This window comes from Scyliorhinus torazame, chromosome 13, assembly GCF_047496885.1.
Source record: "Scyliorhinus torazame isolate Kashiwa2021f chromosome 13, sScyTor2.1, whole genome shotgun sequence".
In the NCBI taxonomy this organism is placed as follows: domain Eukaryota; kingdom Metazoa; phylum Chordata; class Chondrichthyes; order Carcharhiniformes; family Scyliorhinidae; genus Scyliorhinus; species Scyliorhinus torazame.
Window position 1 is genome coordinate 75,795,868 of NC_092719.1, and position 26,602 is coordinate 75,822,469.

The 26,602-nt window shown below is 48.7% G+C and overlaps 1 protein-coding gene across 2 annotated transcripts in view; it reads right to left on the reverse strand.

Annotated features, from left to right (window-relative positions):
• Positions 1-26,298, reverse strand: part of st8sia1 (ST8 alpha-N-acetyl-neuraminide alpha-2,8-sialyltransferase 1) — a 145,088-nt gene extending 118,790 nt beyond the window's left edge. The window contains exons 1-2 of one of the 2 annotated variants that reach the window (XM_072471783.1): positions 25,589-26,298; positions 11,944-12,130 (exon numbers count right to left, since the gene is read on the reverse strand). In XM_072471783.1, coding sequence (XP_072327884.1) covers positions 11,944-12,130; positions 25,589-25,770 — 369 coding nt within the window. In that variant the 5' untranslated portion in view covers positions 25,771-26,298. The remainder of the gene's footprint in view (positions 1-11,943; positions 12,131-25,588) is intronic. The other variant, XM_072471784.1, reaches the window with a different exon arrangement.
• Between the last annotated feature and the right edge of the window lie 304 nt (positions 26,299-26,602).

Genomic DNA, 26,602 nt, shown 5'->3' on the forward strand with positions numbered 1-26,602 from the left:
CCATCCCGGGAAAAGCCCCTGACCTGAGTCCTCCAGGCCAAGCCCCCCCCCCCCCCCAAACCCCAAAACCCCACCTTCCTTGAAGGAACCGCCTCAGCACCCTGGAGGTGTGTGTAGAGAGGGTACTCACCTCCTTCCCCTTTCTCCCTCGCAGAGCTCACGACGCCTGGTCCCCGCTTTCAAGGACCAGTACTGATTTGTGGAACTTCCAGCTGGGGGAAGTATCCCAGGAGGCCAGAGCATTCTGCTTCAAACCCGCTAATTACATTCAAATGAATGGTAATTAGCTTGGATCAGGTTCTTGCCCTCTCTAGGTGGGAACCTGATCTCGCCAATTTGGCTCTTACGCCCGATTCAACAGGACATCGGGAATCCCACCTGGGGCTTGAGCCCCCGGAGAGTCGCGCTCTCTGACTGGTGAATGTCCCATTGGGGTTTGTAGCAAAATAGAGGCTTTGTCATATTTGAGGATTCATTTAGCTATTGGATAGGTACATGGATTACGGTAAAATGATATAGTGTCGATTTATTTGTTCTTAAGGGCAGCACGGTAGCATTGTGGATAGCACAATTGCTTCACAGCTCCATGGTCCCAGGTTCGATTCCGGCTTGGGTCATTGTCTGTGTGGAGTCTGCACGTCCTCCCCGTGTCTGCGTGGGTTTCCTCCGGGTGCTCCGGTTTCCTCCCACAGTCCAAAGATGTGCGGGTTAGGTGAATTGGCCAATGATAAATTGCCCTTAATGTCCAAATTGCCCTTGGTGTTGGGTGGAGGTGTTGAGTTTGGGTAGGGTGCTCTTTCCAAGAGCCGGTGCAGACGCAAAGGGCCGAATGGCCTCCTTCTGCACTGTAAATTCAATGATAATCTATGATTAATCTAGGACAAAGGTTCGGCACAACATCGTGGGCCGAAGGGTCTGTTCTGTGCTGTATTTTCTATGTTCTATGTTCATTCTCTCAGAAATGACACTGTAAATTGCAATAACTTCTTCATCTCATTTAACCACTATACCCTTGAGGAACAGACCCAGAAGACAATGAAGAGGGGCTTCATTATTGGTCATGCTCCTTCTGTTTTCTGCGATTATTGCCTCGGTGACTAGATTTGGCTGTAGAGTTAGAAGGTGTATGAGAGCATGCAGTTTGGTCATAATTCCCCAACCTTCATACAATTTGTCAGGCTTTGCATCAGATGTTCTCTGGTTCACCATTACAGCCGCCCTCAAAACTGCTTCTCAAGTCCTCTGTAATCCAGAGACCACCTTCACTCCCCAATATCTAGTTCGACAATATGTGACCCAGGGATAGTAACACAGAGCCATCGCAATGTAGTCTCACTCATCACTCATCACATATTCTTCTATTAATTATCTGCCTTCCCTTTATAGCCTCGCTGTTCTCAATCTCAATTAGATGCAGGAATCAGCCAACTGTAATTAGAAAGGGTGCACTTTATACTGAAAAATCAATAACGCAAAACACAGGAAAATATTGAACAAACTCGCACGTGCCAACCCATTTTAACAGCACATGGACTGAAAGGCTCACTAGGCAGGCAATATCCATAGAATTCCATAAGTGCAGAAGGAGGCCATTCTGCCCATCGAATCTGCACCGACCCTCTGAAAGAGCACCCCATTTGGCCCACTCATAACTCCACTTAACCTTTGGACCCTTGAAATACAGTTTTCACACTGAGGACCATCAATTCTTGCACTGTACGAGTAGAGCTGTTCCAAAGATAAGTGATACTGCATTGGGGCCAGGAAGATAGGTTGTTCTGCTGTTGTGACATGGCTGCCAGAGTGTGCATTTGTGTGTGTAAAAGTCAGCATTCTGACCAAAGGCGCAACCCCTTTGATATGGAAACCTTTAGCAAGTGAGTGACTTTGTGTGGACAAATGCCTTTCCTGATTTAATTAGCCGACAATGGGTTTTCACCTGAGACCTTATCAACCCGCCGCAGGGATGACGATAAATGCTGACCCAGCCAGAGACGCCTGCATCCCGTAAATGAACACAAAAAAGGAAAAGAGTGAAACTGTGTTTGCTGGGTTCAGCTTTGTAACGTGTTTCTCAGTGAATAAATGCTTGTAAAGATGGCACAAGCTCTATCCTTCACCGCCATTAAGGCGTTCTAGAATATAAAGTGGTAGCAGAGGATGTCTGTCTGAAGGCAGGTTGGAAACTAAGGGTGGGGTTTTCCAGCCCTTTCCCGCCAGTTGGATCTTCCGGACGCGTCTACAGTGACCATTCCCTGTAACAACCTGCACGGGACATACGGTGTGCGGATTATTGGTTTCCCCTGCTCCTTGAGGAGTACGGATTCCCCCACTAGGGGGCGGGTAGCTTCCCCATACTTGCATAAATGGTCGGCCAGTCTGGAACCGACCAAAAAGAAAGAGTATCTGATGAGGTTCTACAAGTACTTGTGTATATAACTGTTGTAAAATAAATGTTGTTTACTTTTGCCTACTTTGCACGCCCCAAGCCTTATGAAACCATGACAACCCCCCCTCCCCACGGCCAAGCCACACAAAACGTTGTACGCTTCAGCGGGACCAGAAGATCCTGCTGCCGACCAATGGCGAGCTGCCTCCGCAAAACATGCAGTGGTGGCTAGGAGAGGTGGGGTAGAAAATGTCAACCTAAGAAAACGTTTTCAGACAGAGAACTAGAACTCTGGTGACCACTGTGGGAAATGGCAGACAGCACGTTAAGTTGTTGGGGTGGAAGTAGTCTCCAATCTTCTCTGATTCAGAACAATATGAGTGGAAGAATTAAGTGGATACCTGGACAGGGGTCCTTTCCAACCTGCCACTTCCTACAAGGAATAAAATCATAAATAGGTATCTTGTCAGATCAATGTCGATTGGATAGTAATGAAGGTTTAGACTTTCTATTAGAGCCCTTGGCTAAGATCCTCATGAAAGATCATCTGTTCGGTGCCGACAAAGCACAGGCTTTGATAAATTTTAGAAAACAGATGGCCATTCTATGGAAGAATATATTCTGAACTTTAAAGTTTATACAAAATATTGACAAGGGCGACACGGTGGCACATTGGTTAGCACTCCTGCCTACGGCGCTGAGGACCCGATTTCAATCCCGGCCCCAGGTCACTGTCCCTGTAGAGTTTGCACATCCTCCCCGTGTCTCCGTGGGTTTCACCCCAACCCAAAGATGTGCTGGTTAGGTGGATTGGCCACACTAAATTGCTCCTCAATTGGAAAAAAAATAATTGGGTACTCTAAATTTTAAAATAAATAAAATATTGAGGGTTTTTTTAGATAAATTTAGAGTATCCAATTGTTTTTCCAATTAAGGGGTAATTTAGACTGGCCAATTCACCTACCTTTTTGGGTTGTGGGGTGAGACCCACACAGACGCGGGGAGAATGTGCAAACTCCACAGACAGTGACCTGGGGGCGGGATCGAACCCAGGTCCTCAGCGCCGTGAGGCAGCAGTGGTAAAAATGTTGACAAAATTTAATATGAGGTTTCCTGGAACGCTCCGAATGTTTTAATTGCTGGGTTCTGCGGGGCTCATATGAGCAGGTTATTGTTCAGTTCTTGGGAAACGCTCAGAAGTCAGCTGCTTTAAAAAAAAACGCATGGGGGGAAAGTCATATTTTTCATGGAACAAATTAGATGTTCTGCAGTGACACAAAAGCCGAGGACTTAAATGATTGCCAGATTTTGAAATGGTGTTGATGCCAGGTGCAGGTGCCAATGTAATGGAGAGATTGCACGGAGAGGCAGAATGGGGATCAAAGCATCTTTCGCTGATCTTGCTATTACAGTGGGAGATAACATTGCAACAGCAATCATAGACCAATGAACCCCAAAATGTCCCAGGACCAGTTGATAAGGTGTGATTAGAAGTATCATTATGCAATGAACTGCCTAAAGCAAAGAGACAGGGTGATCAAAACGACAAAAAGAGAATTCTGAGGAAGGGGATGAAGATAATGGTGAATCCAAACAAATTATACCGGCCACAAGGAGCTTTAGGGCTGGATTCTCCATCAGCAGGATCCTCCGTTTCATCAGCAGAGCACTCACGCTCGCGGATTTCCAGACGGTGTGGGGGTGCCCACAATGGGAAACCCCATTGGGCAGCTGCCAGGACGGAGAATCCCGCTGCCAGTGGGGGCTGGCCACACCAGAAAACGGGCGCAGCAGGAAGGAGAATCCTGCCCCAAATCTTTATTATGTATTAGTTGCAGACTCCTTTGACCATGAAGTACTAGATAGAACTTGTACTTCAATAGTATATGGGACGGACTTCCGGGTGCGGCGATGACCAGCTGAGTCGCACGTTTCGGCAGCTCCCTGTGAAACGGACTTTTGGGCTCTTGATAGGAGCCCCAACGGCAATTTTGACGGCTAAAAACACTGTGCCGTAAACCAGAAGGGAATCCCCCCTGGATACGGATGGAAAAAGGAGGAGAGAGTGGCCAGATTGCAGTGGATCCTTTAGAACAGCGGCAAGGAAGGCAAGCAAAAACCAAGATGGCGTCGGAAGGTGGCAGTTTAACATGGGGCCCTGAACAACAAGAGTTCTTGAAATGCTGTGTGGAAGAGATCAAAAAGGAAATGAAGAAAGAGCTGTTGGCCCCGATACTACAGGCGATCGAAGGGCTAAAGGAGGAACAAAAGACCCAGGAGCGGGAGCTTCGGGTCGTGAAGGCAAAGGCAGCCGAGAATGAGGACGATATACAGGGCCTGGTGGTGAAGACGGAGACGCAGGAGGCACATCAGAAACGATGTGTGGAAAGGTTGGAGGCACTGGAAAACAACGCAAGGAGGAACAACCTGAGGATTCTTGGTCTTCCTGAAGGTGTGGAGGGAGCGGACGTCGGGGCATATGTGAGCACGATGCTGCACTCGTTAATGGGAGCGGAGGCCCCGGCGGGTCCGTTGGAGGTGGAGGGAGCATACCGAGTGATGGCGCGAGGACCGAGAGCAGGAGAAATTCCCAGAGCCATAGTGGTGAGATTCCTCCGTTTTAAGGATAGAGAAATGGTCCTTAGATGGGCGAAGAAAACTCGGAGCAGTAAATGGGAGAACGCGGTGATCCGCGTTTATCAAGACTGGAGTGCGGAGGTGGCGAGAAGGAGGGCGAGCTTTAATCGGGCCAAGGCGGTGCTTCATAAAAAGAAGATAACATTTGGAATGCTGCAACCGGCAAGACTGTGGGTCACATATCGAGGGAGGCACCACTACTTTGAGACGGCGGGTGAAGCGTGGACTTTTATTGTGGAAGAAAAACTGGAATGAGCGGGTTATTAAAAAGAACGTTCGAACAAAGTGGTGGGGCGAATGTGGGGGGCAAAGAGGGGTTTTATGTACTAATCCTGCGATGTGGTAACTTTTCTCTCTCCCACAGGTGGTGATGGGGGGAGGAGGGGAGGTGGAGGAGATGGGGCGTTGGCCATTGGGGGCGGGGCCAAGGGAGAAGCGCGGGCTTGGTTCCCGCGCTATGATAATCATGGCGGGAATAGAGAAGCAGGAAGGAGGGGGCGTCGCACGGTGCGAGCCGAGGTCACGGGGGGAAGCCGAGGTCAGCCAGAGTTTGCTGACTTCTGGGAGCAACATGGGGGGAGTAATTACGCTAGCGGGGGATCTAGCGGGGGGGGGTGGGAGGGTGGAATTACTGGGTTGCTGCTGCTGGGGAGAGGGGGGAGCTGGTATGGGAGAGGATGGGCGGGGGGGCACCGCCTGGGGGAGATACAGCTGCGTGGGAACCGGGTGAGGAGCTGGAAAAAGGTGATGGCTAATCGACAAGGGGGGGGGGGGGGTGGGAAACCCCCCAACCCGGCTGATCACGTGGAACGTGAGAGGGCTGAACGGGCCGATAAAGAGGGCACGGGTACTCGCACACCTTAAGAAACTTAAGGCAGATGTGGTTATGTTACAGGAAACGCACCTGAAACTGATAGACCAGGTTAGGCTACGCAAAGGATGGGTGGGGCAGGTGTTCCATTCGGGGCTAGATGCGAAAAACAGGGGGGTGGCTATATTAGTGGGGAAGCGGGTAATGTTCGAGGCAAAGACTATAGTGGCGGATAACGGGGGCAGATACGTGATGGTGAGTGGCAAACTACAGGGGGAGACGGTGGTTTTGGTAAACGTATATGCCCCGAACTGGGATGATGCCAATTTTATGAGGCGGATGCTAGGACGCATTCCGGACCTAGAGATGGGAAAGCTGATAATGGGGGGAGATTTAATACGGTGTTGGAACCAGGGCTGGATAGGTCGAAGTCCAGGACTGGAAGGAGGCCGACAGCAGCCAAGGTACTTAAAGATTTTATGGAGCAGATGGGAGGTGTAGACCCGTGGAGATTTGGCAGACCTAGGAGTAAGGAGTTCTCGTTTTTCTCCTATGTCCATAAAGTCTACTCGCGAATAGACTTTTTTGTGCTGGGTAGGGCATTGATCCCGAAGGTGAGGGGAACGGAGTATACGGCTATAGCCATTTCGGATCACGCTCCACACTGGGTGGACTTGGAGATAGGGGAGGAAACAGGAGGGCGCCCACCCTGGAGAATGGACATGGGACTAATGGCAGATGAGGGGGTGTGTCTAAGGGTGAGGGGGTGCATTGAAAAGTACTTGGAACTCAATGATAATGGGGAGGTCCAGGTGGGAGTGGTCTGGGAGGCGTTGAAGGCGGTGGTTAGAGGGGAGCTGATATCAATAAGGGCACATAAAGGGAAGCAGGAGAGTAAGGAACGGGAGCGGTTGCTGCAAGAACTTTTGAGGGTGGACAGACAATATGCGGAAGCACCGGAGGAGGGACTGTACAGGGAAAGGCAAAGGCTACATGTAGAATTTGACTTGCTGACTACAGGCACTGCAGAGGCACAATGGAGGAAGGCACAGGGTGTACAGTACGAATATGGGGAGAAGGCGAGCAGGTTGCTGGCACACCAATTGAGGAAAAGGGGAGCAGCGAGGGAAATAGGGGGAGTGAGGGATGAGGAAGGAGAGATGGAGCGGGGAGCGGAGAGAGTGAATGGAGTGTTCAAGACATTTTATAAAAAATTATATGAAGCTCAACCCCCGGATGGGAGGGAGAGAATGATGGGCTTCTTGGATCGGCTGGAATTTCCCAAGGTGGAAGAGCAGGAAAGGGTGGGACTGGGAGCACAGATCGAGGTAGAAGAAGTGGTGAAAGGAATTAGGAGCATGCAGGCGGGAAAGGCCCGGGACCGGATGGATTCCCAGTCGAATTCTATAGAAAATATGTGGACTTGCTCGCCCCGGTACTGACGAGGACCTTTAATGAGGCAATATCGCTTCTCTTAAAGAAGGAAAAGGACCCGCTACAATGCGGGTCCTATAGACCTATTTCCCTCCTAAATGTAGATGCCAAGGTCCTGGCCAAGGTAATGGCAATGAGAATAGAGGAATGTGTCCCGGGGTGGTCCACGAGGACCAAACTGGGTTTGTGAAGGGGAGACAGCTGAACACGAATATACGGAGGTTGTTAGGGGTAATGATGATGGCCCCACCAGAGGGAGAAACGGAGATAGTAGTGGCGATGGATGCCGAGAAAGCATTTGATAGAGTGGAGTGGGATTATTTGTGGGAGGTGTTGAGGAGATTTGGTTTTGGAGAGGGGTATGTTAGATGGGTGCAGCTGTTGTATAGGGCCCCAGTGGCGAGCGTGGTCACGAATGGACGGGGATCTGCATATTTTCGGCTCCATAGAGGGACAAGGCAGGGATGCCCTCTGTCCCCATTATTGTTTGCACTGGCGATTGAGCCCCTGGCGATAGCGTTGAGGGGTTCCAAGAAGTGGAGGGGAGTACTTAGGGGAGGAGAAGAGCACCGGGTATCTTTGTATGCGGACGATTTGCTACTATACGTGGCGGACCCGGCGGAGGGGATGCCAGAAATAATGCGGATACTTGGGGAGTTTGGGGATTTTTCAGGGTATAAATTGAACATGGGGAAAAGTGAGTTGTTTGTGGTGCATCCAGGGGAGCAGAGTAGAGAAATAGAGGACCTACCGTTGAGGAAGGTAACAAGGGACTTTCGTTACCTGGGGATCCAGATAGCTAAGAATTGGGGCACATTGCATAGGTTAAATTTAACGCGGTTGGTGGAACAGATGGAGGAGGATTTCAAGAGATGGGATATGGTATCCCTGTCAATGGCAGGGAGGGTGCAGGCGGTTAAGATGGTGGTCCTCCCGAGATTCCTCTTTGTGTTTCAGTGCCTCCCGGTGGTGATCACGAAGGCTTTTTTTAAAAGGATTGAAAAGAGCATCATGGGTTTTGTGTGGGCCGGGAAGACCCCGAGAGTGAGGAAGGGATTCTTACAGCGTAGCAGGGATAGGGGGGGGCTGGCACTACCGAGCCTAAGTGAGTATTATTGGGCCGCTAATATTTCAATGGTGAGTAAGTGGATGGGAGAGGAGGAGGGAGCGGCGTGGAAGAGATTAGAGAGGGCGTCCTGTAGGGGGACTAGCCTACAGGCTATGGTGACAGCCCCATTGCCGTTCTCACCGAGGAACTACACCACAAGCCAGGTGGTGGTGGCTACACTGAAGATTTGGGGACAGTGGAGACGGCATAGGGGAAAGACTGGAGCCTTGGGGGGGGTCCCCGATAAGAAACAACCATAGGTTTGCCCCGGGGGGAATGGATGGGGGATATGGAATGTGGCAAAGAGCAGGAATAACGCAACTGAAAGATCTGTTTGTGGATGGGAAGTTCGCGAGTCTGGGAGCGCTGACCGAGAAATATGGGTTGCCCCAAGGGAATGCATTCAGGTATATGCAACTGAGGGCTTTTGCGAGGCAACAGGTGAGGGAATTCCCGCAGCTCCCGACACAAGAGGTGCAGGACAGAGTGATCTCAAAGACATGGGTGGGAGATGGTAAGGTGTCAGATATATATAGGGAAATGAGGGACGAAGGGGAGACTATGGTAGATGAACTAAAAGGGAAGTGGGAAGAAGAGCTGGGGGAGGAGATCGAGGAGGGGCTGTGGGCAGATGCCCTAAGCAGGGTAAACTCGTCGTCCTCGTGTGCCAGGCTAAGCCTGATTCAGTTTAAGGTATTACACAGGGCACATATGACTGGAGCACGGCTCAGTAAATTTTTTGGGGTGGAGGATAGGTGTGCGAGGTGCTCGAGAAGCCCAGCGAATCATACCCATATGTTTTGGTCATGCCCGGCACTACAGGGGTTTTGGATGGGGGTGACAAAGGTGCTTTCAAAAGTAGTAGGAGTCCGGGTCGAACCAAGCTGGGGGTTGGCTATATTTGGGGTTGCACAAGAGCCGGGAGTGCAGGAGGCGAGAGAGGCCGATGTTTTGGCCTTTGCGTCCCTAGTAGCCCGGCGCAGGATATTGTTAATGTGGAAAGAAGCCAAGCCCCCGGGGGTGGAGACCTGGATAAATGACATGGCGGGGTTTATAAAGCTAGAGCGGATTAAGTTCGTCCTAAGGGGGTCGGCTCAAGGGTTCACCAGGCGGTGGCAACCGTTCGTCGAATACCTCGCAGAAAGATAGACGGAATGGGAAAAAGAAGGCAGCAGCAGCAGCCCAGGATCGGGGGGGTGGGGGGGGGGGGGGGGGCGGAGGAGGAACCAGAAGGACTCTCAGTGTTGTTGATATATACTGTATAGTATGTATAGGTCGTTGCTACAGATAATTATATATTGGACTGTTAAATTATATTTTTGGAGAGTGTTACTTGTGACAAGGCAGTTGCCAATTAGGGCTAGTTTTCATTTTTGTTATTTATTATTTATTCATTTTTTGTTTATAAAATAGGTCATTGTTATTTGTGTTGTTATAATATTGTGTAAAGGATGCACAATGTACTGTGTTGGTTGACCAAAAATTTTCAATAAAATATTTAATTTAAAAAAAATAGTATATGGGACAGATTTGATAAAATTGTACTTTGATTCACTAAAGTAGTGAGGATCAATGCAAGCTTAAGGAGTATAAATGACACACTAGATTTGGCAATGGCAACAAATTGAAGTCACTAAAGAGAGTTGTAATTCCATGTAAAAGAGCTGGAGTAACCTGTTTTATCAGCACTGGTGTAGTTTCCAGTAAGTTACCTATGCTGGTGAGCAAACCTTTGAAAAAAGAACAAATGAAACTTGACACCAAGCATGACAAAGCAATTATTTTTGGAAAGGCAGTTGATTTGGAGTTCACCCTGTCACGACAGGAGTTCCTCAAGGTAGTAGCCGAGAATCTAACCACCAATGCCCTTTCCTTCAATTTAAGGTCCGAGGTGGGGATATTCGCTGATGATTGCATAGTTCAATATCATTCACAGTCATGAAATAAGAAGCAGTCACTTGCAGCAAGACCTGGACAACATTTGTGCTTGGGCTGATTAGTGGTAAATAACATTAGCGCCACACATGTACCAGGCAATGACCATCTCTAATAAGAAAGAATCTAACCATTTCTCCTTGTCTGTCAATTGCATTACCATAGCTGAATCCTCCACCATCAATATCCTCTGGGTTACCGTTAACCAGAAATTGAACTGCATAAATATAAGTACTATAGCTGCAACAGCAAGCCAGGGATTGGGAATTCTGCAGAGGGTAACCTACCTCTTTACACACCAAAGCCTGTCCACCATCTACAAAGCACAAGTTTTTTTTAAATTTTGAGTACTCAATTCAATTTTTCCAATGAAGGGGCAATTTAGCAGGGCCAATCCACCTACCCTGCACATCTTTGGGTTGTGGGGGCGAAACCCATGCAATCACGGGGAAAATATGCAAACTCGGGGCAGCAGGGTGGCACAGTGGGTTAGCCCTGCAGCCTCGCGGCGCCGAGGTCCCTGGTTCGATCCCGACTCTGGGTCACTGTCCGTGTGGAGTTTGCACATTCTCCCCGTGTTTGCATGGGTTACGCTCCAACAACCCAAAGATGTGCAGGTTAGGTGGATTGAACACGCTAAATTTCCCCTTAATTGGAAAAAAATAATTGGGTACACTAAATTTATTTTTTTTAAAAGAATATGCAAACTCCACACGGCCAGCGAGTGACCCAGAGCCGGGATCGAACCTGAGACCTCAGCGTCGTGAGGCACCAGTGCTAACCACTGCACCACCGTGCTGCCCCACAAAGCACAAGTTAAGAGTGTGTAGTGTGCATGTTCTCCTTGTGTCTGCATGTCTTTCCTCCGGGTGCTCCGGTTTCCTCCCCCAAAGATGTGCAGGTTTGGTGGATTGGCCATGAGTAATGTGCGGGGTTACAGGGATAGGGCCGGAGAATGGGCATAGATAGGGTGCTCTTTTGGAGGGTTGGTACAGACTCAATGGACCAAATGACCTCCATAGGGATTCTATGGATTATTCTATGAATTAGCTTGGCTGTGCACAACTCTAAAACACTCAAGAAGCTTGACTCAATCCATCAACACACAATGGGAGCAGTGTGTATCTCAGGCAAGATGCACTACGGTGACTTGCCAAACAATAGCAACTCACCTCCTGACTCCACAAAGCCTGTCCACCACCTACAAGGCACAAGTCAGATGCACACTCCAATGGCTTGGATATGAATAGCTTTAACTAAAGAAAGAAGCATTCTCTCCATCTAGGTCAAAGCAGCCCACATGATTGACAGTCCATCCAGTAACTTAAGCGTTTACTCCCTCCACCAGCAGATACAGTGGCTGTAATATACACCATCTACAAGATTCACCCGGACAGTTCACCAAATCTCCTTCTGCAACACCTTACAAACCTGAAATCTTTACCACCTAGAAGAGCAAGGTGCCAGACCCATGGGAACCACTATCACCTGCAAGCTCCCCCCAAGCACTCACCACCCTAACTTGGAATGATATCAATGTTTCTTCACTGTTGCTGGGTCAAAACCCATCCTTAAGAGCATCCTGAATGTATTTGCACCACATGTACTGCAGCGATTTAAGAAACCAACCTTCTTAGGGCGGCACAGTGGTGCAGTGGTTAGCACTGCTGCTTCACGGCGCTGAGGACCCAGGTTCAATCCCGGCCCCGGGTCACTGTCCTTGTGGAGTTTGCACATTCTCCCCGTGTTTGCGTGGGTCTCACTCCCACAACCCAAAGATGTGCAGGGTAGTTGGATTGACCACGTTAAATTGTCCCTTAATTGGAAAAGAAAAAGAATTGGGTGCTCTAAATTTATGGAAAAAAAAGAAACCAACCTCCTTAAAGGACAATAATGATGGCCTTGGCAGCACCATTCACATTCCAATAATGAATTAAAAAACAAGACTTGTGAAATAGAGTCGTAGAGTTTTTACAGCGCAGGAAGAGTCCCTTTGGCCCATCATGTCTGTGCTATCCTAATGACATTTTACAGCACATAGTCCATAGCCTGGTATGCCAAGCCTTATCAAGTGCTAAGTACTTCATAAATGCTGTGAGGGTTCCCGCCTCTACCACCTTTTCAGGCAGTGAGTTCCAGATTCCCACCCCGCTCTGGGTGAATAATCTTTTCCTCAGATCTCCTCTAAATCTCCTGCCCCTTACTTTAAATCTATGTCCCCTGGTTATTGACCCCTCAACTAAGGGGAAATATTTTCCTATCTATAGCCCTCAATCAGGTCCCCCCCCCCCCCCCCCCCTCCTCCACACACCCTTAGCTTTTTCTGCTCGAAGGGAAACAATCCCAGCCTATCCAGTCTCTCTTCATAACAGAAACACTCCAGCCGTGACAGCATCCTGGTGAATCTCTTCTGTATGCTCTGTAGTGCAATCACATCCTTCCTATAGTGTGGTGACCAGAACTGCACACAGTATTCTAGCTCTGGCCTATCGAAGGTTATATACAGCTTCATCATAACCTCCCAGTTCCTATATTCTATGCCTCAGCTAATAAAGGCAAGTATCCCATATGCCTTCTTAACCACCATATCTACCTGGTCTACTGCTTTCAGGGATCTATGGACATGCACCAAGGTCCTCCGTACTTCCTAGCATCTTACCGTTCATTGTCTATTCCCTTGCCGTGTTAGTCCCCTCAAAATGCATCACCTCACACGTTTCAGGGTTATATCTGTAAAGATTATCAGAGGATGCTGTTTCATCCTGTTGTAAACCTTGCCTTCACACATGCGTTTAACAAAGTAGTCGTCGTAGATCTAATAGCAATGTAGACCAGGCGACCAGATTTAATCTTTCTACAAGAACACGGAGTGAAGATCAAAGGGTGATTGTAGACAAAATCAAAGAGAAATGGAGAGACACTGGGGGCATCAGCAAAGTTTCTGTCTGAGAATGGAGGAGAATTTACCAATGATGAGTTCAGAGACGTGTGAAAACATGAACATCATGGTCTTGAATACTACAGCTGAACATCCTAGCAGCAGAAATGCGTGTGGCTGCCAATAAGCATAAACTAATGAGAGGCAAAGCAAAAGGAGTTAGGTAGTTGGGGAGAGTTTGGAGTTTATTCAGGAGTACCAGATAAGGCTCAACCAGCTTTTTCACATGGATGGATTTCTACTGAAGAAATCCTTGCAGACAGGGCTTACAAGGCAAAAATGAAGCTAGTTGCCAGAGGTTTTGTAGTGCGACTGGGTGATACTGATGTTACAGTGGTTGCTCCTAGCTGCAAAAGCAATTATTTTAGCTCCTTTGGCTACATGCTCATGGGAATGTGGATTAATCAACGTTTCTGCGGGGCAATACCTTTTAGACAAAGTATTTCTGAACTCCCCCCTCCATCCTCCATTCCCCCAAGAAGAACAGATGCAGAAAGAAAACTATGGAAAGAAAAGATGCACATCTCTTGCCTGAATGATCCCTCCAGGGTGCAGTGTTTTTCAGAGGCGAGGCTGTGAAAAGATGCTGAAAAGAGACTTGTGTTTGACTAAAAGCTGATTCTGCAATGTTTCGCTGGAATCATAAAGGAAAATGTTCAGGCACCATCATGATGCATGTTGAGGTTTCTTGCAGGGTGGTATTGTGCCATTTGAGAAATGTGCTCCTCATAAGGTTACGGTAAAATTTAAAATTGCTTTTTAATATATCGGTTTAGATATTAAGCAGAATAGGTCTTAAACTTAGAAGCTTTCCACAGCAAATGACTCGTGAGGCAGTCAAAGTACATGCTTATGTCTGTTTCCATTGCTAGTTATGTCTGGAAGTGGTAGCCAGAGGCTTGAGGAGCATCATGCCACATTAAGCACATCTGACCAGGAATCTCTCCCGCTCATATCACCATTCCTACATTTATTGGAAGGGTTTACAGGCTGATAATCAACTTGTTCGGCCACATTTTATGGCCATCAAATCATGGAGTGGGACGTGAAGCCAGAGCTTCTGCTACGGAGGCAGGGATGTTAGCTACTGCGTCACAAGACCCAAAAGGTATGTCTGAACTAGCTTAAAATGAAAAGTCATTTTTAGGGAAGTGTTACTTCCATCCCAAATGATCATACTAGGCCATCACAGAAAGATAAGATTATATCTTTAAAAAACGAGAAAGCAATTGCAAAGCTTGATTGGTCAATCAAACTATTTGTGCTCTCAGACTAGAAGAGATTTGATGTGTCAGAGTGGAACACCCTAAAGTAGAAAATCTTTTAAAGGCAAATAAAACATTAATGAAATTATATCTGCAATAATGTGCGCCTAAGTTTCTATCCTTAGGTGACCCAACAAGCGTGAAACTTATCACTTTTAGTGATGCTAATCTTCCTGATGGGTATGTGAGTGCAGGTGCTTCTATATTTCATATGGGCGAAAATAGGAAATATTGTCCTTTAGCTTGAAAGCTAATACAATAGAAAGGGTTATTAAAAGTACTCTGGCTGCTGAAACGCTTGTCCCTATGGCGGCCATGGATATGGGATTCTATTTGCCAAACATGTTAAATAAGATTCAGTACAATCGATGCACTGAACAAAGTATACCCATCTAATATTGTGTAGATAATTGTTCCTTGTGGGATAATGTACACTCCATTATAAGTGTGAATAAAAAACAGTTATGGATTGACCTCGCTGGCTTGAAACAAATGCTAGAAAGCAAATATTAAAAATAAAATGAGCAGATGCATGTCATCAGCTGTTGAACAGTAAATGCATGTACAAGGAAATTGTTAGTGGTCCGAGAGGAGGAGTGTTTCACAATGTAATGCTTTGTGCAGAGTATGGAGGCTTCTGATTTGTTTTGTTTTGAAATTTTGGTTTCACACATAAACTCTCATTTTTATTTAAAGAAAGAGAAGGAAAATTGTTAATTGTATATTAATTGTATTTAACTGTGTAGGTGGCAGTGTTAGGCCTGTAATTGTCTCTGTGCTTTGAGGTAAAACAGAATTTCTAGAATGGGGGGATGGTAATATCATATTGAACTCTGTCTAAAGATCAATCCATGTGATTTGGTTATCATGAGGACATAGGCCCAGGTCGTAACCCATTGAAACCCAGGTAGAAGTTTTCTCACCTTGACTAAAAGAGGTGTGGCTTGTAATGCTGGACACAGACTCTCACACTCAGACCCAGGAGAGAGGGAAAGAGAGAGAGATGTGAGAAAGAGCGGAAAAGGCTGTTGTTGTGGTTAGACCAAGCAGATTGCTGGTGAGAATTGATTTTCCTGTGAGAAGACATTGGAATTTTAGAGGTTTAAAGACCAAGGAGTCACCAGAGGTTGCCTTGCTGCTGAAGGCAAATTTGATTAGACTCAGGAGATTGAGTGCAGGGTCTTTTCAAAGGGAAACTAGAAGACTCGCTGCAATGTGGCAGAGAGAAAGGAGCAGGCTGAAATGCTGGGAGGAGTTGGGGACTTTATCTACAAGGCTTCACATCTTTCGAGAATGTGGTTTACTATACAAACATGGGGCGTCATTCTCCGACCCCTCGCCGGGTCGGAGAATGGCCGTTGGCCGCCGTGAATCCCGCCCCCGCCCCCGCCGAAGTCTCCGGTACCGGAGATTGGGCGGGGGCGGGAATCGGGCCGCGCCGGTTGGCGGGACCCCCCGCTCAATTCTCCGGCCCGGATGGGCCGAAGTCCCGCCCAGAAATTGCCTGTCCCGCCGGTGTAAATCAAAGCTGGTATTTACCGGCGGGACCAGGCGGCGTGGGCGGGCTCCGGGGTCCTGGGGGGGGCGCGGGGCGATCTGACCCCGGGGGGTGCCCCCACGGTGGCCTGGCCCGCGATCGGGGCCCACCGATCCGCGGGCGGGCCTGTGCCGTGGGGGCACTCTTTCCCTTCCGCCTCCGCCACGGCCTCCACCATGGCGGAGGCGGAAGAGACTCTCCCCACTGTGCATGCGCGGGAAACTGTCGGCGGCCGCTGACGCTCCCGCGCATGCGCCGCATTTCCGCGCCAGCTGGCGGGGCACCAAACGCCATTTCTGCCAGCTGGCGGGGCAACAAACGCCATTTCCGCCAGCTGGCGGGGCGGAAATCCCTCCGGCGTCGGCCTGGCCCCTCAATGTTGGGGCTCGGCCCCCAAAGATGCGGAGCATTCCGCACCTTTGGGCTGGCGCGATGTCCGCCGACTGGCGCCAAAAACGGTGGCACTATCTGGCAGGCTGGTCCACGCTTGACCGGCGCCATGTTGTACGGCGTGACCGCTGCCTGCCATCGCCATGCGCATGCGCCGCCACAGACCCGACAATTCTCCATCCGTAGCTGCATTTAACGTGGCGCGGCTGCTAGCCCCACCCCCCCCCCACCCCCAACCAGAGGGCAGCGCCGACGTTTTGGTCGTAAGACGAGACACTAGCCTCAAAATCAGGGAATCCAGCCCTTTGTCTCAGGAACAGAGAATCCAGCCACATACCTCTTTCTAACAATTATCAGTCTCGACAGGGATTGTAACGGGGCACTAACTGGGAATCACCTGTGCCTCTTTAAAGAGGAACAGATTGAAAAAATGGTTTCTCAGGTGAGGAGTCTGTAAAGCAATGATTCTAAAAGTGTGTAAAGAATGGCTTCACCGCCTCGCTTTCTGGAGTATAACACAGCGAATGTTTACATAAACTCCAGCACTGCGAGAGGATGTAAAGAGGAAATATTCTACTTTGGGTACAATGAATAAAGGCCGAGATATGCTTTTTAGAATACCAAGCTAGCATGCAAACCTTGATCTCGATCTGTGTGATGAAATAGTGAGGAAACAATTGTAATAGTTGGATCTTAAGTTAGAAGAAAATTACTGGCATAACAATCACTCTATCGGTAAGGCAGGGACAATCTTTCGCAAAGGAGTGGAAGATGCTTTATGACCCAGTTTGTACAAATTCCAGTAAGAGAAGAAAACATCTTGGAATTGATTATGAGTAACAGGGCAATGATGAAATCGTCATCGCAAAAGGTCATTGTGTCTCCCAGTATAAATGATCACAACATGGTCCCATTTGAGATTACAATGATTGATAAATTTATTGAAATCAAATGAAAATACCAAATAATAAAGAACCAACTTTATGTGCTTGAGAGATCTGATCAGCATGGGCTGGGGGTGGGTGGGGGGTGGGGGAGGGGTGCGTGAATTATGATATAACTGGAGGACTGAAGAAACTATGGAGTTCCTTCAGGGAGGTTCAACGGAAACATTTCAAACACCGGATTTGGGCGGGTTTTGAGGGGCTTTTTGTGACGGCTGCGTTGACAAAATCGCATTCAAAGGCACGTCGTGCCAAAATTGAGCCCCTCCATGGGGCAGCATGGTGGTGCAGTGGTTAGCACTACAGTCTCACGGCGCCAAGGACCCGGGTTCGATCCGGACCCCGGATCACTGTCTTATCATAGAATTTACAGTGCAGAAGGAGGCCATTCGGCCCATTGAGTCTACACCGGCTCTTGGAAAGAGCACCTTACCCAAGGTCAACACCTCCACCCTATCCCCATAACCCAGTAACCCCACCCAACTCTGGAGCTGTGAAGCAATTGTGCTATCCACAATGCTACCGTGCTGCCCAGGTGACAGGTCTGTGTGGAGTTTGCACATTGTCCCCGTGTCTGCATGGGCCTCACCCCCCAAACCCAAAGATGTGCAGGGTAGGTGGATTGGCCACACTAAATTGCCACTTAATTGGAAAAAAAAAGAATTGGTTACTTCAAATTAAAAAGAAAAATGTGCCGCCACGAGATTCTCCACATTACTGGCTTTCTCGCTGTCTGATTCACCCAACGCACGCCTCAGCTGCTTGTCGTTAACAAGGGGGAGCTGCTTTTAAATGCTCCCTCACCACTCACTCCCAGTCAACACACAAGCATGGCAGCGCACAGACCTGCTCCTTGTTTTTGGTGGCCTCACAACTGCTCTCTCGACTGATTGTAAAAGATCCCATGGCATTATTTAAAAGAAAAGCAGGCGAATTCTCCTGGTCAGCAAATATCGCTCAAGCAATATATAATCACATTTCTGTTTCTGGGAGCCTGCTTTGAGCAAATTGGGTGCCGGATCTCTCTACAATTCAGCAGTGGCCACATTTCAAAAGTATTTCCTCGGCTTTCAAAGTGCTTTCCAATGTCCCAAGATCATAAAAGACACAATAATGCAAGTCTTTTTTTTTTCTAACATTTCGATTTAAAATGTTGCAGGAAAAATGCTTGGCCTATTTATTAAACCATGCATTGTTGTATAAATGGCTGCCTCAACGCAGGGTGACAATTGCTGACCACCATCAATGCTGCTCTGTGTAGGCGTTGGGGATTGCGTGTGGATCCTTACCATCAATGTTATTTTGTGTAGAAGGGAGAATGTTCACCCATCTCTGCTGCTCAAATCTAGATGGTGTGCACCTCACCGGGTGAGTCTGCTGGTTTTATGAAGGTTCAATTTCCAACAGCTGTCACATCTGGCTGATTTTCCCGGATTAGAAGTGACTGAGAGGTTACAGTTTTTTGTTAGCTCTCTTCTGATGTCACACTGACGCCGGCTGCTAACTGCCTCAATATTACACTGAATTATAGTTCAATTGCTTCTTTATATCTTAAGCTGCCATTGTTGTCTTCTTATCACGAGTGGGATCAATGCACAGAATAGTTGTTCCCGACTTACTCAGATTTCCTCCAGGTGACAGGTGGAACTTCAGGGGACATGCGGTTAAAGGGTTAGGTTCACTCTTACTTATCCAGACAAAGGCAGATGGTTATTCCTCCAGATCCTGCATTGTTACCTTTGGAGACACTCAAACATCTTCTCTTGCCCACCCCCCAAACGTCCCCTCCCCCAATTTCTCATCCACATGCTGCCTTTTGGTGACATCATCTGAAAACGCAAATGCTGTTTTCACATGTACACTGACAATATCCACCTTTATCTCAGCACTGCACTCTCCACCCCTCCACTGCCACTCTCCCCCCTCTGCTGCCACTCTCCCCCCTCCACTGCCACTCTCCCTCCTCCACTGCCACTCTCCCCCTCCACTGCCACTCTCCCCCCTCCACTGCTACTCTCCCCCTTCCACTGCTACTCTCCCCCCCAACACTGCCACTCTCCACACCACCACTGCCACTTTACCCCCACCACTGTCCCTCTCCACCCCATCACTGCCAATCTCCCCCCTCCACTGCCAGTCTCTCCTCCTCCACTGCAACTCTCCACCCCCACTGCCAGTCTCTCCCCTCCACTGCCACTCTCCACCCGTCCACTGCCACTCTCCCCCCTCCACTGCCACTCTCCCCCCTCCACTGCTACTCTCCCCCCTCCACTGCCACTCTCCCCGCTCCACTGCTACTCTCCCCCCTCCACTGCCACTCTACCCCCTCCACTGCCACTCTACCCCCTCCACTGCCACTCTCCACCCCTCTACTGCCACTCTCCACCCCTCCACTGCCACTCTCAACCCCTCCACGACCACTGTCAACCCCTCCACTACCACTCTCAATCCCTTCATCGCCACTCTCAACCCCTCTACTGTTGTCATGCTGCTTATCTAGTTGAATGGGCACTAACTTCCTCCAACTAAACATTGGGACAGATTGAAGGCATTGGATGGGATGCTCTGTCCTGCCAACTCTGTTTTCCGGCACGGTGCACCCCCCGCAGGCAGCAGGATCCTCCATTCCGGCAACCGGCCAATGAGATACCCCATTGTGGCCATCCCATGCCGTCGGGAAACCCGCGGGCATAGGCACGCTGCCGGCGAAGCGGAGGATCCCGCCAATGGAGAATCCGGCAGAGGGTCTTCAGACCCACCACAAACTCTGTTTCCCAGCCACCAACTCCACCCTTCTCCCTGGCCAACGCCTGTGCCTGAACCAGATCATTCTCAAGCTTGACGCTCTAAACGACCCTGAGCTGAACTTCCAATTCCAAATCATTTCCATCACCAAGACTGCCTACTTTCACCTCCATACACTGCATGTGTCTATCAGTGCCGCAGCACATCTACTACTGGAATGCTCATCCATGTTTGTGTTTCCTGAGGAGAGGGTAGAAACAGCTAGCATTGAATCATTAAAATGCAGACTGGGTACATTCCCTTGAGAAAATCACATTTACGGATATGGTATATGAGTAATTTTAGATATAGCATGGGATAAATGTAACATGCTTGGGAGGAACAGGTGACTTTGGAATGAGGGTCCTAAAGCTTGCAACACAAGAGGTTTTCCACCTTATGGCTGGGCTTGCTGTAGACTAATTGATAGAGATTGATTGCTATAATCAGTCAACAACTTCATTGTCATTGTTGAAACATTCACTGCCTCCACCACCGACACACAGTGGCAGCAGCAACTCACCAAGGCTCCGTACGCTTCTAAACCCATGACCGTTACTATCTAGAAGGATAAGAGCAGAAGGCGCATGGGAACACCACCACCTGGTGGCTCCCCTCCAAGTCACTCACCATCCTGACTTGGAAAAATATCACTGTCGTTGGCACTAAACCCTGGAACTCCCTCCCTAACAGCACTGTGGGCATGCCTACACCACATGGACTGCAGTGATTCATGACGGCAGCTCACTACCCCGTTCTAAAGGGAAGATATGGATAGACAATAAATGCTAGTCCAGCCAACGACACCCACACCCTGTGAAAAAATATTTTCTGAAAGAAATCATGCAACTACCGGGCTGGCAGATGTCAAACTTGATCTTTTTCTGCCTTGTAATTCCGACGTTCTAAGTTGTTACTCTTGCACTTTGTTGCACAGGAGTAGAAATGCTTATTGATTCAAGCATTACTTTCAAAATTCTAAACAAACAAGGGGCAAAATTCTCCCCCAACGGCGCCAATCACACGGGCATCGCGCCGGCCCAAAGGTGCGGAATGCTCCGGAGGGATTTCCGCCCCGCCAGCTGGCGGAAATGGCGTTTGTTGCCCCGCCAGCTGGCGTGGAAATGCGGCGCATGCGCGGGAGCGTCAGCGGCCGCTGTCAGTTTCCCGGCGCATGTGCGGGAGCGTCAGCGGCCGCTGTCAGTTTCCCGCGCATGCGCAGTGGGGAGAGTCTCTTCCGCCTCCGCCATGGTGGAGGCCGTGGCGGAGGCGGAAGGGAAAGAGTGCCCCCACGGCACAGGCCCGCCCGCGGATCGGTGGGCCCCGATCGCGGGCCAGGCCACCGTTGGGGCACCCCCCGGGGTCAGATCGCCCCGCGCCCCCCCCAGGACCCCGGAGTCCGCCCACGCCGCCTGGTCCCGCCGGTAAATACCAGGTTTGATTTACGCCGGCGGGACAGGCAATTTCTGGGCGGGACTTCGGCCCATTCGGGTCGGAGAATCCAGCAAGGGGTCCCGCCAACCGGCGCGGCCCAATTCCCGCCCCCGCCCAATCTCCGGTACCGGAGACTTCGGCGGGGCGTGGGCGGGATTCACGGCGGCCAACGGCCATTCTCCGACCCGGCGGGGGATCGGAGAATGACGCCCCAGGTGTCCAAACCAAAATGTCCACATATGCAGGTGATGTCTGGAAGCTGCATTTGACGATTTCCCATAGGAGATATTTGGGGACCTTCAGAATTACATAGATAGATACATAGAATTTACAGTGCAGGAGGCCATTCGGCCCATCGAGTCTGCACCGGCTCTGGGAAAGAGCACCCTACCCAAGGTCAACACCTCCACCCTATCCCCATAACCCAGTAACCTCACCCAACCCCACCCAACACTAAGGGCAATCTTGGACGCTAAGGGCAATTTATCATGGCCAATCCACCTAACCTGCACATCTTTGGACTGTGGGAGGAAACCGGAGCACTTGGGGGGAACCCACGCACGCACGGGGAGGATGTGCAGACTCCGCACAGACAGTGTCTCAAGCCGAAATCGAACCTGGGACCCTGGAGCTGTGAAGCAATTGTGCTATCCACAATGCTACCGTGCTGCCCCAACACTTAAACCAACACTTGGGCATGAAGGCCTCACAGGGTAGATTAGAAATGTTGGGGGTTATTGAGGAGCGAAGGATTAAGATGGCACGGGTGAGACTCGGGTGGTAGGTTGACCAGAATAATTTCTAATTAGAATGGGGTTGCAGTATGTGGTTTGAGGTGACTATGAGCCCAGTGTCAGAAGCATCAAAGCTTAAAAAATTGATCTTCCTTCCAGAACAATAGGATCTATTTTGCAACATATCTTATAGAACATAGAACATATAGTGCAGAAGGAGGCCATTGGGCCCATCGAGTCTGCACCGACCCACTTAAGCCCTTGTGCAGGTTTGAATTTTTTTTAAACACGGATTCCTTTCCTGGGATGTCACAAAACATCCACAAAAGAAACTCTGCATTTGTGCCAAGGTTGTTCTGGTTGATTGTTACTGTGGTTGATTGGTTCTGTGTCTGCTTTGTGCATGACCCAGATACCTCATCCATCTTTACCGTGCTCTCAATGTGTACAGAGTCTTCTCGCCAGAGAGTTGAGCAGAAGGACGACATACTGGTGCAATATTGAGGATGCACTGCTCTTCCAGAGGTGCCATCTTTCAGCAAGATGTGCAACCCAACATCTGCTTACTTTCTCAGGTGCATAAGATCCCAAGACACAATTCAGAGAGGCGCCGGAGTTCTCCCTAGTGTTCTGGCCAATATTTATCCTTCAACCAAGCTCCACCACAGATTAAATAAAAACATCAAAAACTGGAACACTCAGAAAACCTGTTTTTATTTCAGGTTTCCAGCATCCGAGGTATTTTGCTTTTATGTACAACAGATTGGATTGGATTTGTTTATTGTCACGTGTACCGAGGTAAGTGAAAAGTATTTTTCTGCGAGCAGCTCAACAGATCATTAAGTTCATGAAAATAAAAGAAAATACATAATAGGGCAACACAAGGTACACAATGTAACTACATAACCCCGGCATCGGGTGAAGCATACAGGGGTGTAATGTTAATGAGGTCAGTCCATAAGAGGGTCATTTAGGAGTCTGGTAACAGAGGGGAAGAAGCTGTTTTTGAGTCTGTTCGTGCGTGTTCTCAGACTTTTGTATCTCTTGCCCAATGGAAGAGTGAGTAAGCCGGGTGGGAGGGGTCTTTGATTATGCTGACCGCTTTCCCCAGGCAGCGAGAGGTGTAGATGGAGTCAATGGATGGGAGGCAGTTTTGTGTGATGGACTGGGCTGTGTTCTTGACTCTCTGAAGTTTATTGCGGTCTTGGGCCGAGCGGTTGCCAGGCTGGACCAGGATGTATTGCAGCCAGATAGGATGCTTTCTATGGTGCATCTGTAAAAGATGCTAAGTGTTCATGTGGTCATGCCAAACTTCCTTAGTTTCCTGAGGAAGTATAGGCACTTTTGTGCTTTCTTGGTGGTAGCGTCGACGTGGGTGGACCAGGACAGATTTTTTGGAGATGTGTATCCCTAGGAATTTGAAGCTGTTAACCATCTCCACCTCGTCCCCTTAGATGCTGACAGTGGTGTGTACAGTACTTTGACCTGGTCGTTATCCTATTGCTGATTGTGGGGGCCTTCTGTGTGCTCACCAGTTGTTCCCATTCCTTTTTTTTTAATTTAGAGTACCCAATTCATTTTTTTTCCAATTAAGGGGCAATTTAGCGTGTTCAGGCCACATACCCTGCACACCTTTAGGTTGTGGGGGCGAAACCCACGCAAACACGGGGAGAATGTGCAAACTCCACACGGACAGTGACCCAGAGCCGGGATCGAACCTGGGACCTCGGCGCCGTGAGGCAACAGGGCTAACCCACTGCGCCACCGTTCCTACAGTAGAATACCGACAGCACTTCAAAAGTGCTCGATTGACTGCAAAACACTCTGTCGTGTCCTTAGGCTGTGAGAGGTGCTGCTTCATCGCATTGTTTTGCTTTTTAAGAGCTACAGAAAAGACAGATTCCCGCAGCTTCTTCTTCATATTGTAATGTAGCCCCAGCACAAAAACTGTTGTGCATTCAAACCTACATGGACTCACTACTCTCCTAACTCAGGGGGCGGGGGGGGGAGGTGGAAGGGCCACAACTAACAGTAAGTTACAATCAGCAGTATAGCTTGGGACTGCCCTCTAAGCACTGAATGAGTCTCGGCCACATACATGTAACTTCTTCACTCTGTGTGCTCAATGCTGTCAGCAGGGTTTTTGTGAAGGGCCCAGTAATAGCAGATACACGTAAGGAAGATCCCTCCCTTACAGATAATATGAATTCGGTAAAAATTTACCAGACACATATATATTTAGCAGGTCATTTAAATGCACAATCTTTAATTTACGAAGATAAAAAGTTCAATTATCATCTATTTCCCGACCTTTTAATTAGTGACCTTCTAGGTGGTTTTGACATAAAGGAGTAGGGTGGTCGGTTAAATGTTCGGGTGGGGCGGGGGGTGAGGTACAGTCACAAAATCAAACTAAAATCAATCCTTCTCAGCAGCCCCTGAGACTCGCTATGGTGGGCTCACAGTAAGATTAAAACCTCTTTGGAATACATTGTTGAGTTGTCAGCTGGTCTTTGCCTCTCAGGCAGCCTGAATTCTGGCGCGTGCAAGAATAACCCAGGTTTACAGGCCGTGCACAACATGTGTGGAGATGTGGGGGCTCTTTACAGGAAACTGGTTGCTTTGTCAAGACAGTGCAAGATCTAGCCTGTCTGTTTTATATATATGTGCACACGGATGTGTGTGCATATTTAATATACACTATTTGTTTGTGAGTGTATTATATGATGGGGTCTGTTTTATAATTTTGTATATGTGTTATATATTTGTATGTGTACCATGTGTTTGTATGTGTCATGTATATGTGTGTTATGTAGATAGATATGTGTATTAGATATATGCATGCATGTTTTATATATGTATATATGGAGTTATAATTTTACATATATGTTTGTGTGAGAGATAATTATTATTTTTTTTAATTTAATGCAGGCTATGAACATTTATATTGTATTTAATGCAGGATATGAACATTTATATTGTATTTAATGCAGGATATGAACATTTATATTGTATTTAATGCAGGCTATGACCATTTATATTGTATTTAATGCAGGATATGAACATTTATATTGTATTTAATGCAGGCTATGACCATTTATATTGTATTTAATGCAGGCTATGAACATTTATATTGTATCTATTGCATGCTGTGAGCTGCTCTGATTGCCTCCCAGTCTCATTTTACACTGCTACACAACCCCCCCCCCCATCACCACCCCCTCCTTCTCATCCATCGCTGTCCTTACCTGAATGCGGCGATGGCTGTCTGGTTCCTCTTCCACTTCGCCTGCTGCAGGATCTCGTTGACGATCTCCTTCTCGTCGGGGATCCTGTAGACCGGGTACACGTACAGCCAACAGAGCACAAAGACACCGAGAGCCACCCCGACCGGGAGCCGGGAGCGGGGACAGATCCCCCTCCACAGCATGGCTGGTGGTGCCGGGGAGATGGGGAGGAGGGGGGGCTAGCTGGGGGTGGTCCACTTTCACATGGTCCTCCGGGTCCCCCCCATTACAAGGATGTGGAGCTGCTCAGAAAGCTGGCAAGTGTGCTGGGGCTGGGGGGGCTTGTCGAGGAGAGAGCTGCCATCCTTGCCCCCCTCGGTGGCTGCCACAGCGAGTCGCCAATCCCAAGAAGAAAAGCAGGCTCGGAATTCCTTCCCCTGTTTTAAAACTCGGTGCACCCGCCAGTAAACGTGGGGAGAACGGCGGGAAAAAAAATGCACAAAGATAAATAAATATATAAATCAGAAATACGCAGCTAAGGTATCAGAGGGTCTGCCGCATGCAGAAAATAGGCTGCTGTGCTGCATCCGTGGAACGAGGCACAGAGAGAGAGAGGAGCTCTTGTGGGTTGAGGGGGATGCAATTCTCGGCCACTGCACAAAGCTCCCCTTGTGCAGGAACCACATTCACCGGTCTCGTTCCTTGTCTGCTGTCAAGTTCTTCCCACTCGGGCTATTCCTCCCCCCCCCCCCCCCCACCCACACATACGCCACTTCCACTCCCATCCAACTTCATCACAAACCATACAATTCCCATTCATTAAGCTACATTTCAAACCTTTGATTTCTACATTAGAAGGAATAAATGTAAGGCATCGACAAGCCTTACTTCCTACCCCAACCCCTTAATGTTTTATTATTACAGGGAATTTACATCCTGTGTTCTCTGTGAAGCATTTTTTTCAGATCACCATGCCTTTATTAATCCACTCCGGATTAATGGACTGGAGAAAGGACGTCTCCACCCCCCCGCCCC